The following is a 16,291-nucleotide window of genomic DNA, read 5'->3' as shown; positions in this document are numbered from 1 at the left end:
TAGAGATGGGGAGAGAGGGAGGTAGAGGAGGAGTAGAGATGGGAAATGGGGTGGAGAGTGAATGAGAGAGAGGACAGATTGCGAGGGAAAGAGAGAGGAGAATCACTAAAATATGAATATTATGTTAGTGACTCATACGGACGGCATTACTGCAATTAACATGTTAATGTGTATGTGTGTGTGTGTGTGTGTTTAGGAAAGGAGAGCGCGTGTCAGCAGTGTGTGTGTACAGCCTGGCTGACATCACCAAGGTGTTTGCGACGGGAGGCTTCAGAGATATGAAGAGGAACTGTGTGAACAGTGGCAGCTCTGAGTCTGTACCCGACCCCCGACCTGGACAGGTATTCACCAGACTCACCTGGGTTGTATTTATTAGGGCATGCAATGGAAAACATTTTAAAAACGTTCTGCAACGGATAGTGAAAGTTAGTGCTTCTTTCGAAAATGAGTGTTTCTTTGTTATTGGACGGATCCTGGTAGTCATTTTCCATTTCAGGGTTATTATCATATAGTGTCCTAGTATGTCCATCATCGTCATAACCCAGTGAACTGTTCTCTGTTCCCCCTCAGTGTGTCAACGATGTCCTGAGAGCCCGGGGTTACAACTCCTCCTTCGACATGCCCGACCGCGTGCTGCAGTTTGCCAAGGAACATCCTCTGTTGACGAACACTGTGGACGCAGCGCCCCTCCTGGTGAGGAGGGGAACCACATACACCAGGATCACAGCCACCAACATCTCCAATAGTGATGCTGCCCTACTACATCTGGGAACAGGTGAGAGAGAGAAACATCAGGTAATCAATAGACCAGGCAATTCATTGACTATGCTGAACATATCAGAAAATGTTCTCATTTTGTGGTTGATGATGTTCTGTGGTGTGAATTGATGTGTGTTTTCACACAGATCAGGGGGAGTTACACAGTGTGTCTATTGTTGGTCGTACTGCTACTCTGCTGCAGGAGATCCCTCTGACAACCTCAGTAGAGCCCGTCAACAACATCCTCATACACCAGGTATCAGACACACACACACACACACACACACACACACACACACACACACACACAGACACACACACACACACACACACACACAGACACACAGACACACACAGGCATCTTTCATTCTTTGCTCCCTGCCAGGGCCATGTGGTGGTGGGCTCCCCCTCCTCTCTGTCCCGTGTGCCAGTAGAGGGGTGCAGGGTGTACTCCAGCTGTCAGGTGTGTGCCCGGGCAGCAGGACTAGGTTGTGTGTGGGACCTCAACACGAGAGCCTGTGTTGCGGAGTGAGTCTACATAGCATTCTCTTTGTAGGGGTTTGAGTCTTTTTCTCTCTCTCTCTTTCTCTCTTTCTCTCTCTCTCTCTGAATTCAATTCAAGGGCTTTATTGGCATCGGAAACATATGTTTTAAGGCCCTCCTTGGTAGGCCTCTCTCTCTGTCTCTATGTCTGTCTCTGTCTCTCACTCTCTATGCCTGTCTCTGTCTCCGACTCTCTATGCCTGTCTCTGTCTCCCACTCTCTATGCCTGTCTCTGTCTCCCACTCTCTATGCCTGTCTCTGTCTCTCACTCTCTATGCCTGTCTGTCTCTCACTCTCTATGCCTGTCTCTGTCTCCCACTCTCTATGCCTGTCTCTGTCTCTCACTCTCTATGCCTGTCTGTCTCTCACTCTCTATGCCTGTCTCTGTCTCTCACTCTCTATGTCTGTCTCTGTCTCTCACTCTCTATGCCTGTCTCTGTCTCCCACTCTCTATGCCTGTCTCTGTCTCTCACTCTCTATGCCTGTCTCTGTCTCTCACTCTCTATGCCTGTCTCTGTCTCCCACTCTCTATGCCTGTCTCTGTCTCCCACTCTCTATGCCTGTCTCTGTCTCTCACTCTCTATGCCTGTCTCTGTCTCTCACTCTCTATGTCTGTCTCTCTCTCACTCTCTATCCCTCCTGCTGTCCAGAACATTGCTTTATCTTCCTTCCTTTCAAACAAGTTGTTTCACTGTCACCCTCACATCTCACCGTCTCTCGTTGCTCTTCCTCTGTTCTCAGATCTCCAGTGCAGAGGGAGTCAGAGGACCCTTTGAAGGTGTGTGGCACTGGAGAGGGTGAGTACGAACACTATTCCACTATTAAACAGGTTGATTGAAATTGTAGTGCTAGAGGCGCACTACAGACCCTTGTTTGATTCCAGGCTGTATCACAACCGGCCGTGATTGGGAGTCCCATAGGGCGGCGCACATTTGACCCAGCATCGTCTGGTTTAGGGTCTGGCCGGGGTAGGCCGTTATTGTCAATAAGAATTTGTTCTTAACTGACTTGTATAGTTAAATAAAGGTAAAAAAATATATATATAATAATTATATAATATAATTCTATCAGTTATATTCCACTATTACCCATGCATAAGGTTCTTATATCACATCTATTCCACTATTAAACATGTTTAAGGCCCTCATACCACATCTATTCCACTATTAAACATGCATACAGCCCTCATACCACATCTATTCCACTATTAAACATGCATACAGCCCTCATACCACATCTATTCCACTATTAAACATGCATACAGCCCTCATACCACATCTATTCCACTATTAAACATGCATACAGCCCTCATACCACATCTATTCCACTATTAAACATGCATACAGCCCTCATACCACATCTATTCCACTATTAAACATGCATACAGCCCTCATACCACATCTATTCCACTATTAAACATGCATACAGCCCTCATACCACATCTATTCCACTATTAAACATGCATACAGCCCTCATACCACATCTATTCCACTATTAAACATGCATACAGCCCTCATACCACATCTATTCCACTATTAAACATGCATACAGCCCTCATACCACATCTATTCCACTATTAAACATGCATACAGCCCTCATACCACATCTATTCCACTATTAAACATGCATACAGCCCTCATACCACATCTATTCCACTATTAAACATGCATACAGCCCTCATACCACATCTATTCCACTATTAAACATGCATACAGCCCTCATACCACATCTATTCCACTATTAAACATGCATACAGCCCTCATACCACATCTATTCCACTATTAAACATGCATACAGCCCTCATACCACATCTATTCCACTATTAAACATGCATACAGCCCTCATACCACATCTATTCCACTATTAAACATGCATACAGCCCTCATACCACATCTATTCCACTATTAAACATGCATACAGCCCTCATACCACATCTATTCCACTATTAAACATGCATACAGCCCTCATACCACATCTATTCCACTATTAAACATGCATACAGCCCTCATACCACATCTATTCCACTATTAAACATGCATACAGCCCTCATACCACATCTATTCCACTATTAAACATGCATACAGCCCTCATACCACATCTATTCCACTATTAAACATGCATACAGCCCTCATACCACATCTATTCCACTATTAAACATGCATACAGCCCTCATACCACATCTATTCCACTATTAAACATGCATACAGCCCTCATACCACATCTATTCCACTATTAAACATGCATACAGCCCTCATACCACATCTATTCCACTATTAAACATGCATACAGCCCTCATACCACATCTATTCCACTATTAAACATGCATACTGCCCTCATACCACATCTATTCCACTATTAAACACATCCACCAAATCTACAACATTTCCAAACAGAATTAGGACGATCTCTCGCTCTTACTCTCATCTAGTAACTCCCTCCCTCCTCTTGACCATACTTCCTATCTCTCCCTTTCTCTCTCTTTTACTCTCCATCCTTCCTTCTCACTCCTCCTCTCCCTCCAACTCCTCTTTCTCTCTCTTTTACTCTCCATTCTTCCTTCTCACTCCTCCTCTCCCTCCAACTCCTCTTTCTCTCTCTGCTTCTGCCTCTCTCTGTCATCTCTCCCACCCCCTTTCCATCTCAGGTCGTTGTTCCCCTGTGGTGAAGGAGCTGCGTGTGAAGATGGGCCTGTTGGTCCTCCTCCCCTGTGATCACCCCCATCTCTCCCCTCTCCCCTGCGTCTGGGAGCACCCCCAGGACCGCCACACCCAGCAGCACCACTCCCACCTGGAGGTCACCGTCTCCGGATCCAGCCTGGGCCTCTACTCCTGCCGCTGCTCAGTCCAGGGTGATTATTCCTGGGGTAGCGAACCCTGCCTCACAGCCTCCTACCAGCTCATCATGGAGGACCTCAGTGTCGAAGGCAGGGTGGACCCGGGGCTGTCGAGATCACCGGTATGGGTGTACATCTCCTATGTCCTGCTGGGGGTGCTGGTTGGAGCTTTAGGAGCCACTGTGTTCCTGAAGAGGCTGTGCTGGAGAGCAGCCCAGCACATCCCATTAGAGGACAGAAATGGGGGGGGAGCCAATCAAGGACAGCAGGGGCGGGGCCCCACCTGCTATGAGAATAAGCTGGTGATGGGTGACACGTCGGGCGGCCAATCGGGAGAGGGCGTTTTGTGAAGAGATGTCCAGAATTGACTTAATTGAAGGGAGTGTTTTGCCAGATGCGGCTTAGAGACTCTCTCTGAGGCTTTCTTTCTGTGTCTCTGTCTCTGCTTCTCTGTAACCAGGTTTCCATCCAACCTTTTTATGTGAGTAAAACATGTCACGACAGGCCTGATGGAAACAGCACATTTTTGGGTAAACTTTCAATGTCGACAAAACAAAATACGCTTGACAAGGTGGGATCGTTTTGTGTCTGTAAAGTGAATTATGTGAGAAACGGCGGTGGAAACACCACCTTTATAGGCAGATATTGATGTGATAACCATCATATCGATGCAGTGACATGTTGTGTGGTCCTCACACTACTACTCAGGCAAGCATGCAGTTTATTAGCCTACAGATGAAATAAGTAATGATGAGCTTGATGCTCCTTTCCAATAAATATCCAGGGTCCTATTCTGGTGACATGATCGATGCTTGGCTGCCGTTTGACAAATAAAACAAATCTTACTCTTATCAATAATATTGTCATGTAGACTGTCACGAACCGGCTCAAAGCCCGTAACAAAGGGAGACAACGTGGAGATAAGGAGTAACAAAATATATATTTATTAACTAAAGCAACTAAGGAAAATATACAATGATGTGTGTAATCAGTAATCAGTAGTGTAAGTGAGTTTTGCGTGCATGAATGTGATAATGCAGGGTGTTGAAAGGTGCCAAAGCAAACAAACAAAAGGCCACCAAGAACCACAACACAATCTACAAAGGTGTCTGCATGGAGAGAGTCTCTTCCATGAATGTGGAAGAGGTCTATTTATCCTGGGAGACACCTGGCCCAGGTGTTTCCCATGAAGCTGACGACCCTCCCAACTCCGCCCACCGGCATCCTAATAAGGAAACAAGAACAAAGACAGAATACAGCAGACAGAGTGGGAGGGTCGTCACAAGACAAGCTTACCCCACTGTATCTGCCAGCTGCTGGCTACAGCGTACATACAAGGACCAGAGTGGGCACATTTGCTATTTATCGCAACACAGTTGAAAATTCGATGAAAGCCCGTCATCACCCACTGTCATCACCCACTGTCAGCACCCACTGTCAGCACCAACTGGCATCACCAACTGGCATCACCCACTGTCATCACCAACTGTCATCACCAACTGGCATCACCCACTGGCATCACCCACTGGCATCACCCACTGTTTCCAAGTCAATTTGGTGGAAACTCGGCACTGGTGGGAAAATGTGCATATTTTCCTTATGGATATTTTACAAAATTCACATGAAAATCTGTCGCCAGTTGGAATGAAACCAAGCTAGTGACATCACAGGGTAGGATTAAAAGTGAAAAAGATAGTGATTTCCAAACCGGCAACCAGTTTCTAGCCAGCGGGAGGGTATATACCTGCTCCCCACGTCACCACAAATCTCAGTGTTTGATGAAAATCACTGTTTTTAAAATGTTTTTGCTTTTAATGTCATTGGCTAGAACGTTATATATTTTTCGACAAAACGTAAAAATGCGGCATTTTCATATGTTTAGACACTGGCATTGTGCTGGAGATAATGAACATGAGGATGACAACATGTTTAGACTCTGGCATTGTGCTGGAGATAATGAACATGAGGATGACAACATGTTTAGACTGGCATTGTACTGGAGATAATGAACATGAGGATGACAACATGTTTAGACTCTGGCATTGTGCTGGAGATAATGAACATGAGGATGACAACATGTTTAGACTCTGGCATTGTGCTGGAGATAATGAACATGAGGATGACAACATGTTTAGACACTGGCATTGTGCTGGAGATAATGAACATGAGGATGACAACATGTTTAGACTGGCATTGTGCTGGAGATAATGAACATGAGGAGGACAACATGTTTAGACTCTGGCATTGTGCTGGAGATAATGAACATGAGGATGACAACATGTTTAGACTCTGGCATTGTGCTGGAGATAATGAACATGAACATGACAACATGTTTAGACTCTGGCATTGTGCTGGAGATAATGAACATGAGGATGACAACATGTTTAGACTCTGGCATTGTGCTGGAGATAATGAACATGAGGATGACAACATGTTTAGACTCTGGCATTGTGCTGGAGATAATGAACATGAGGATGACAACATGTTTAGACTCTGGCATTGTGCTGGAGATAATGAACATGAGGATGACAACATGTTTAGACTCTGGCATTGTGCTGGAGATCATGAACATGAGGATGACAACATGTTTAGACTCTGGCATTGTGCTGGAGATAATGAACATGACAACATGTTTAGACTCTGGCATTGTGCTGGAAGATAACGAACATGAGGATGACATCATGTTTAGACTCTGGCATTGTGCTGGAGATAATGAACATGACAACATGTTTAGACTCTGGCATTGTGCTGGAGATAATGAACATGAGGATGACATCATGTTTAGACTCTGGCATTGTGCTGGAGATAATGAACATGAGGATGACATCATGTTTAGACTCTGGCATTGTGCTGGAGATAATGAACATGAGGATGACATCATGTTTAGACTCTGGCATTGTGCTGGAGATAATGAACATGAGGATGACAACATGTTTAGACTCTGGCATTGTGCTGGAGATAATGAACATGAGGATGACAACATGTTTAGACTCTGGCATTGTGCTGGAGATAATGAACATGAGGATGACATCATGTTTAGACTCTGGCATTGTGCTGGAGATCATGAACATGAGGATGACAACATGTTTAGACTCTGGCATTGTGCTGGAGATAATGAACATGAGGATGACAACATGTTTAGACTCTGGCATTGTGCTGGAGATAATGAACATGAGGATGACATCATGTTTAGACTCTGGCATTGTGCTGGAGATCATGAACATGAGGATGACAACATGTTTAGACTCTGGCATTGTGCTGGAGATAATGAACATGAGGATGACAACATGTTTAGACTCTGGCATTGTGCTGGAGATAATGAACATGAGGATGACAACATGTTTAGACTCTGGCATTGTGCTGGAGATAATGAACATGAGGATGACAACATGTTTAGACTCTGGCATTGTGCTGGAGATCATGAACATGAGGATGACAACATGTTTAGACTCTGGCATTGTGCTGGAGATAATGAACATGACAACATGTTTAGACTCTGGCATTGTGCTGGAAGATAACGAACATGAGGATGACATCATGTTTAGACTCTGGCATTGTGCTGGAGATAATGAACATGACAACATGTTTAGACTCTGGCATTGTGCTGGAGATAATGAACATGAGGATGACATCATGTTTAGACTCTGGCATTGTGCTGGAGATAATGAACATGAGGATGACATCATGTTTAGACTCTGGCATTGTGCTGGAGATAATGAACATGAGGATGACATCATGTTTAGACTCTGGCATTGTGCTGGAGATAATGAACATGAGGATGACAACATGTTTAGACTCTGGCATTGTGCTGGAGATAATGAACATGAGGATGACAACATGTTTAGACTCTGGCATTGTGCTGGAGATAATGAACATGAGGATGACATCATGTTTAGACTCTGGCATTGTGCTGGAGATCATGAACATGAGGATGACAACATGTTTAGACTCTGGCATTGTGCTGGAGATAATGAACATGAGGATGACAACATGTTTAGACTCTGGCATTGTGCTGGAGATAATGAACATGAGGATGACATCATGTTTAGACTCTGGCATTGTGCTGGAGATCATGAACATGAGGATGACAACATGTTTAGACTCTGGCATTGTGCTGGAGATAATGAACATGAGGATGACAACATGTTTAGACTCTGGCATTGTGCTGGAGATAATGAACATGAGGATGACAACATGTTTAGACTCTGGCATTGTGCTGGAGATAATGAACATGAGGATGACAACATGTTTAGACTCTGGCATTGTGCTGGAGATAATGAACATGAGGATGACATCATGTTTAGACTCTGGCATTGTGCTGGAGATAATGGACATGAGGATGACATCATGTTTAGACTCTGGCATTGTGCTGGAGATAATGAACATGAGAACATGTTTAGACTCTGGCATTGTGCTGGAGATAATGAACATGAAGATGACAACATGTTTAGACTCTGGCATTGTGCTGGAGATAATGAACATGAGGATGACATCATGTTTAGACTCTGGCATTGTGCTGGAGATAATGAACATGAGAACATGTTTAGACTCTGGCATTGTGCTGGAGATAATGAACATGAGGATGACAACATGTTTAGACTCTGGCATTGTGCTGGAGATAATGAACATGAGGATGACATCATGTTTAGACTCTGGCATTGTGCTGGAGATAATAAACATGAGGATGACAACATGTTTAGACTCTGGCATTGTGCTGGAGATAATGAACATGAGGATGACAACATGTTTAGACTCTGGCATTGTGCTGGAGATAATGAACATGAGGATGACAACATGTTTAGACTCTGGGATTGTGCTGGAGATAATGAACATGAGGATGACAACATGTTTAGACTCTGGCATTGTGCTGGAGATAATGAACATGAGGATGACAACATGTTTAGACTCTGGCATTGTGCTGGAGATAATGAACATGAGGATGACAACATGTTTAGACTCTGGCATTGTGCTGGAGATAATGAACATGAGGATGACAACATGTTTAGACTCTGGCATTGTGCTGGAGATAATGAACATGAGGATGACAACATGTTTAGACTCTGGCATTGTGCTGGAGATAATGAACATGAGGATGACAACATGTTTAGACTCTGGCATTGTGCTGGTGATAATGAACATGAGGATGACAACATGTTTAGACTCTGGCATTGTGCTGGAGATAATGAACATGAGGATGACAACATGTTTAGACTCTGGCATTGTGCTGGAGATCATGGACATGAGGATGACAACATGTTTAGACTCTGGCATTTGTGCTGGAGATAATGAACATGAGGATGACAACATGTTTAGACTCTGGCATTTGTGCAGGAGATAATGAACATGACAACATGTTTAGACTCTGGCATTGTGCTGGAAGATAACGAACATGAGGATGACATCATGTTTAGACTCTGGCATTGTGCTGGAGATAATGAACATGACAACATGTTTAGACTCTGGCATTGTGCTGGAGATAATGAACATGAGGATGACATCATGTTTAGACTCTGGCATTGTGCTGGAGATAATGAACATGAGGATGACAACATGTTTAGACTCTGGCATTGTGCTGGAGATAACAAACATGAGGATGACATCATGTTTAGACTCTGGCATTGTGATGGAGATAATGAACATGAGGATGACATCATGTTTAGACTCTGGCATTGTGCTGGAGATAATGAACATGACAACATGTTTAGACTCTGGCATTGTGCTGGAGATAATGAACATGAGGATGACATCATGTTTAGACTCTGGCATTGTGCTGGAGATAATGAACATGAGGATGACATCATGTTTAGACTCTGGCATTGTGCTGGAGATAATGAACATGAGGATGACAACATGTTTAGACTCTGGCATTGTGCTGGAGATAATAAACATGAGGATGACAACATGTTTAGACTCTGGCATTGTGCTGGAGATAATGAACATGAGGATGACAACATGTTTAGACTCTGGCATTGTGCTGGAGATAATGAACATGAGGATGACAACATGTTTAGACTCTGGGATTGTGCTGGAGATAATGAACATGAGGATGACAACATGTTTAGACTCTGGCATTGTGCTGGAGATAATGAACAGGAGGATGACAACATGTTTAGACTCTGGCATTGTGCTGGAGATAATGAACATGAGGATGACAACATGTTTAGACTCTGGCATTGTGCTGGAGATAATGAACATGAGGATGACAACATGTTTAGACTCTGGCATTGTGCTGGAGATAATGAACATGAGGATGACAACATGTTTAGACTCTGGCATTGTGCTGGAGATAATGAACATGAGGATGACAACATGTTTAGACTCTGGCATTGTGCTGGAGATAATGAACATGAGGATGACAACATGTTTAGACTCTGGCATTGTGCTGGAGATAATGAACATGAGGATGACAACATGTTTAGACTCTGGCATTGTGCTGGAGATCATGGACATGAGGATGACAACATGTTTAGACTCTGGCATTTGTGCTGGAGATAATGAACATGAGGATGACAACATGTTTAGACTCTGGCATTTGTGCAGGAGATAATGAACATGATTACATGTTTAGACTCTGGCATTGTGCTGGAAGATAACGAACATGAGGATGACATCATGTTTAGACTCTGGCATTGTGCTGGAGATAATGAACATGACAACATGTTTAGACTCTGGCATTGTGCTGGAGATAATGAACATGAGGATGACATCATGTTTAGACTCTGGCATTGTGCTGGAGATAATGAACATGAGGATGACAACATGTTTAGACTCTGGCATTGTGCTGGAGATATCAAACATGAGGATGACATCATGTTTAGACTCTGGCATTGTGATGGAGATAATGAACATGAGGATGACATCATGTTTAGACTCTGGCATTGTGCTGGAGATAATGAACATGACAACATGTTTAGACTCTGGCATTGTGCTGGAGATAATGAACATGAGGATGACATCATGTTTAGACTCTGGCATTGTGCTGGAGATAATGAACATGAGGATGACATCATGTTTAGACTCTGGCATTGTGCTGGAGATAATGAACATGAGGATGACAACATGTTTAGACTCTGGCATTGTGCTGGAGATAATGAACATGAGGATGACAACATGTTTAGACTCTGGCATTGTGCTGGAGATAATGAACATGAGGATGACAACATGTTTAGACTCTGGCATTGTGCTGGAGATAATGAACATGAGGAGGACAACATGTTTAGACTCTGGCATTGTGCTGGAGATCATGAACATGAGGATGACAACATGTTTAGACTCTGGGATTGTGCTGGAGATAATGAACATGAGGATGACAACATGTTTAGACTCTGGCATTGTGCTGGAGATAATGAACATGAGGATGACAACATGTTTAGACTCTGGCATTGTGCTGGAGATAATGAACATGAGGATGACAACATGTTTAGACTCTGGCATTGTGCTGGAGATAATGAACATGAGGATGACAACATGTTTAGACTCTGGCATTGTGCTGGAGATAATGAACATGACATCATGTTTAGACTCTGGCATTGTGCTGGAGATAATGAACATGAGGATGACATCATGTTTAGACTCTGGCATTGTGCTGGAGATAATGAACATGAGGATGACATCATGTTTCGACTCTGGCATTGTGCTGGAGATAATGAACATGAGGATGACAACATGTTTAGACTCTGGCATTGTGCTGGAGATAATGAACATGAGGATGACAACATGTTTAGACTCTGGCATTGTGCTGGAGATAATGAACATGAGGATGACATCATGTTTAGACTCTGGCATTGTGCTGGAGATCATGAACATGGGGATGACAACATGTTTAGATTCTGGCATTGTGCTGGAGATAATGAACATGAGGATGACAACATGTTTAGACTCTGTCATTGTGCTGGAGATAATGAACATGAGGATGACATCATGTTTAGACTCTGGCATTGTGCTGGAGATAATGAACATGATGATGACATCATGTTTAGACTCTGGCATTGTGCTGGAGATAATGAACATGAGGATGACAACATGTTTAGACTCTGGCATTGTGCTGGAGATAATGAACATGAGGATGACAACATGTTTAGACTCTGGCATTGGGCTGGAAATAATGAACATGAGGATGACAACATGTTTAGACTCTGGCATTGTGCTGGAGATAATGAACATGAGGAGGACAACATGTTTAGACTCTGGCATTGTGCTGGAGATCATGAACATGAGGATGACAACATGTTTAGACTCTGGGATTGTGCTGGAGATAATGAACATGAGGATGACAACATGTTTAGACTCTGGCATTGTGCTGGAGATAATGAACATGAGGATGACAACATGTTTAGACTCTGGCATTGTGCTGGAGATAATGAACATGAGGATGACAACATGTTTAGACTCTGGCATTGTGCTGGAGATAATGAACATGAGGATGACAACATGTTTAGACTCTGGCATTGTGCTGGAGATAATGAACATGAGGATGACAACATGTTTAGACTCTGGCATTGTGCTGGAGATAATGAACATGAGGATGACAACATGTTTAGACTCTGGCATTGTGCTGGAGATAATGAACATGCGGATGACAACATGTTTAGAATCTGGCATTGTGCTGGAGATAATGAACATGAGGATGACAACATGTTTAGACTCTGGCATTGTGCTTGAGATCATGAACATGAGGATGACAACATGTTTAGACTCTGGCATTTGTGCTGGAGATAATGAACATGACAACATGTTTAGACTCTGGCATTGTGCTGGAAGATAACGAACATGAGGATGACATCATGTTTAGACTCTGGCATTGTGCTGGAGATAATGAACATGACAACATGTTTAGACTCTGGCATTGTGCTGGAGATCATGAACATGAGGATGACAACATGTTTAGACTCTGGGATTGTGCTGGAGATAATGAACATGAGGATGACAACATGTTTAGACTCTGGCATTGTGCTGGAGATAATGAACATGAGGATGACAACATGTTTAGACTCTGGCATTGTGCTGGAGATAATGAACATGAGGATGACAACATGTTTAGACTCTGGCATTGTGCTGGAGATAATGAACATGAGGATGACAACATGTTTAGACTCTGGCATTGTGCTGGAGATAATGAACATGAGGATGACAACATGTTTAGACTCTGGCATTGTGCTGGAGATAATGAACATGAGGATGACAACATGTTTAGACTCTGACATTGTGCTGGAGATAATGAACATGAGGATGACAACATGTTTAGACTCTGGCATTGTGCTGGAGATCATGAACATGAGGATGACAACATGTTTAGACTCTGGCATTGTGCTGGAGATAATGAACATGAGGATGACAACATGTTTAGACTCTGGCATTGTGCTGGAGATAACAAACATGAGGATGACATCATGTTTATACTCTGGCATTGTGCTGGAGATAATGAACATGAGGATGACAACATGTTTAGACTCTGGCATTGTGCTGGAGATAATGAACATGACAACATGTTTAGACTCTGACATTGTGCTGGAGATAATGAACATGAGGATGACATCATGTTTAGACTCTGGCATTGTGCTGGAGATGATGAACATGAGGATGACATCATGTTTAGACTCTGGCATTGTGCTGGAGATAATGAACATGAGGATGACATCATGTTTAGACTCTGGCATTGTGCTGGAGATAATGAACATGAGGATGACAACATGTTTAGACTCTGGCATTGTGCTGGAGATAATGAACATGAGGATGACAACATGTTTAGACTCTGGCATTGTGCTGGAGATAATGAACATGAGGATGACATCATGTTTAGACTCTGGCATTGTGCTGGAGATAATGAACATGAGGATGACATCATGTTTAGACTCTGGCATTGTGCTGGAGATAATGAACATGAGGATGACAACATTTTAGACTCTGGCATTGTGCTGGAGATAATGAACATGAGCATGACAACATGTTTAGACTCTGGCATTGTGCTGGAGATTATGAACATGAGGATGACATCATGTTTAGACTCTGGCATTGTGCTGGAGATAATGAACATGAGGATGACAACATGTTTAGACTCTGGCATTGTGCTGGAGATAATGAACATGAGGATGACAACATGTTTAGACTCTGGCATTGTGCTGGAGATAATGAACATGAGGATGACAACATGTTTAGACTCTGGCATTGTGCTGGAGATAATGAACATGAGGATGACATCATGTTTAGACTCTGGCATTGTGCTGGAGATAATGAACATGAGGATGACATCATGTTTAGACTCTGGCATTGTGCTGGAGATAATGAACATGAGAACATGTTTAGACTCTGGCATTGTGCTGGAGATAATGAACATGAGGATGACAACATGTTTAGAATCTGGCATTGTGCTGGAGATAATGAACATGAGGATGACATCATGTTTAGACTCTGGCATTGTGCTGGAGATAATGAACATGAGGATGACAACATGTTTAGACTCTGGCATTGTGCTGGAGATAATGAACATGAGGATGACAACATGTTTAGACTCTGGCATTGTGCTGGAGATAATGAACATGATGATGACAACATGTTTAGACTCTGGCATTGTGCTGTAGATAATGAACATGAGGATGACAACATGTTTAGACTCTGGCATTGTGCTGGAGATAATGAACATGATGATGACAACATGTTTAGACTCTGGCATTGTGCTGGAGATAATGAACATGAGGATGACAACATGTTTAGACTCTGGCATTGTGCTGGAGATAATGAACATGAGGATGACAACATGTTTAGACTCTGGCATTGTGCTGGAGATAATGAACATGAGGATGACAACATGTTTAGACTCTGGCATTGTGCTGGAGATAATGAACATGAGGATGACAACATGTTTAGACTCTGACATTGTGCTGGAGATAATGAACATGAGGATGACAACATGTTTAGACTCTGGCATTGTGCTGGAGATAATGAACATGAGGATGACAACATGTTTAGACACTGGCATTGTGCTGGAGATAATGAACATGAGGATGACAACATGTTTAGACTCTGGCATTGTGCTGGAGATAATGAACATGAGGATGACAACATGTTTAGACTCTGGCATTGTGCTGGAGATAATGAACATGAGGATGACAACATGTTTAGACTCTGGCATTGTGCTGGAGATAATGAACATGAGGATGACAACATGTTTAGACTCTGGCATTGTGCTGGAGATAATGAACATGAGGATGACAACATGTTTAGACTCTGGCATTGTGCTGGAGATAATGAACATGAGGATGACAACATGTTTAGACTCTGGCATTGTGCTGGAGATAATGAACATGAGGATGACAACATGTTTAGACTCTGGCATTGTGCCGGAGATAATGAACATGAGGATGACAACATGTTTAGACTCTGGCATTGTGCCGGAGATAATGAACATGAGGATGACAACATGTTTAGACTCTGGCATTGTGCCGGAGATAATGAACATGAGGATGACAACATGTTTAGACTCTGGCATTGTGCCGGAGATAATGAACATGAGGATGACAACATGTTTAGACTCTGGCATTGTGCTGTAGATAATGAACATGAGGATGACAACATGTTTAGACTCTGGCATTGTGCTGGAGATAATGAACATGATGATGACAACATGTTTAGACTCTGGCATTGTGCTGGAGATAATGAACATGAGGATGACAACATGTTTAGACTCTGGCATTGTGCTGGAGATAATGAACATGAGGATGACAACATGTTTAGACTCTGGCATTGTGCTGGAGATAATGAACATGAGGATGACAACATGTTTAGACTCTGGCATTGTGCTGGAGATAATGAACATGAGGATGACAACATGTTTAGACTCTGACATTGTGCTGGAGATAATGAACATGAGGATGACAACATGTTTAGACTCTGGCATTGTGCTGGAGATAATGAACATGAGGATGACAACATGTTTAGACACTGGCATTGTGCTGGAGATAATGAACATGAGGATGACAACATGTTTAGACTCTGGCATTGTGCTGGAGATAATGAACATGAGGATGACAACATGTTTAGACTCTGGCATTGTGCTGGAGATAATGAACATGAGGATGACAACATGTTTAGACTCTGGCATTGTGCTGGAGATAATGAACATGAGGATGACAACATGTTTAGACTCTGGCATTGTGCTGG

The 16,291-nt window shown here is 42.9% G+C and overlaps 1 protein-coding gene across 1 annotated transcript; it reads left to right on the top strand.

Moving 5' to 3' along the window:
• Positions 1-159: 159 nt before the first annotated feature.
• Positions 160-4,937, top strand: LOC110534581 (semaphorin-4F). Its single transcript, XM_036953870.1, has 6 exons — positions 160-341; positions 571-775; positions 906-1,015; positions 1,145-1,287; positions 2,044-2,099; positions 3,947-4,937. Exons 1-6 carry the CDS (start codon positions 279-281, stop codon positions 4,483-4,485), a joined length of 1,116 nt encoding a protein of 371 aa, XP_036809765.1. The 5' UTR covers positions 160-278; the 3' UTR covers positions 4,486-4,937.
• Positions 4,938-16,291: the final 11,354 nt, after the last annotated feature.

The sequence above is a fragment of the Oncorhynchus mykiss genome, chromosome 19, assembly GCF_013265735.2.
Source record: "Oncorhynchus mykiss isolate Arlee chromosome 19, USDA_OmykA_1.1, whole genome shotgun sequence".
In the NCBI taxonomy this organism is placed as follows: Eukaryota; Metazoa; Chordata; class Actinopteri; order Salmoniformes; family Salmonidae; genus Oncorhynchus; species Oncorhynchus mykiss.
The sequence above is the reverse complement of the archived record's forward strand: the minus strand, read 5'-3'. Positions and strand labels throughout refer to the sequence as shown.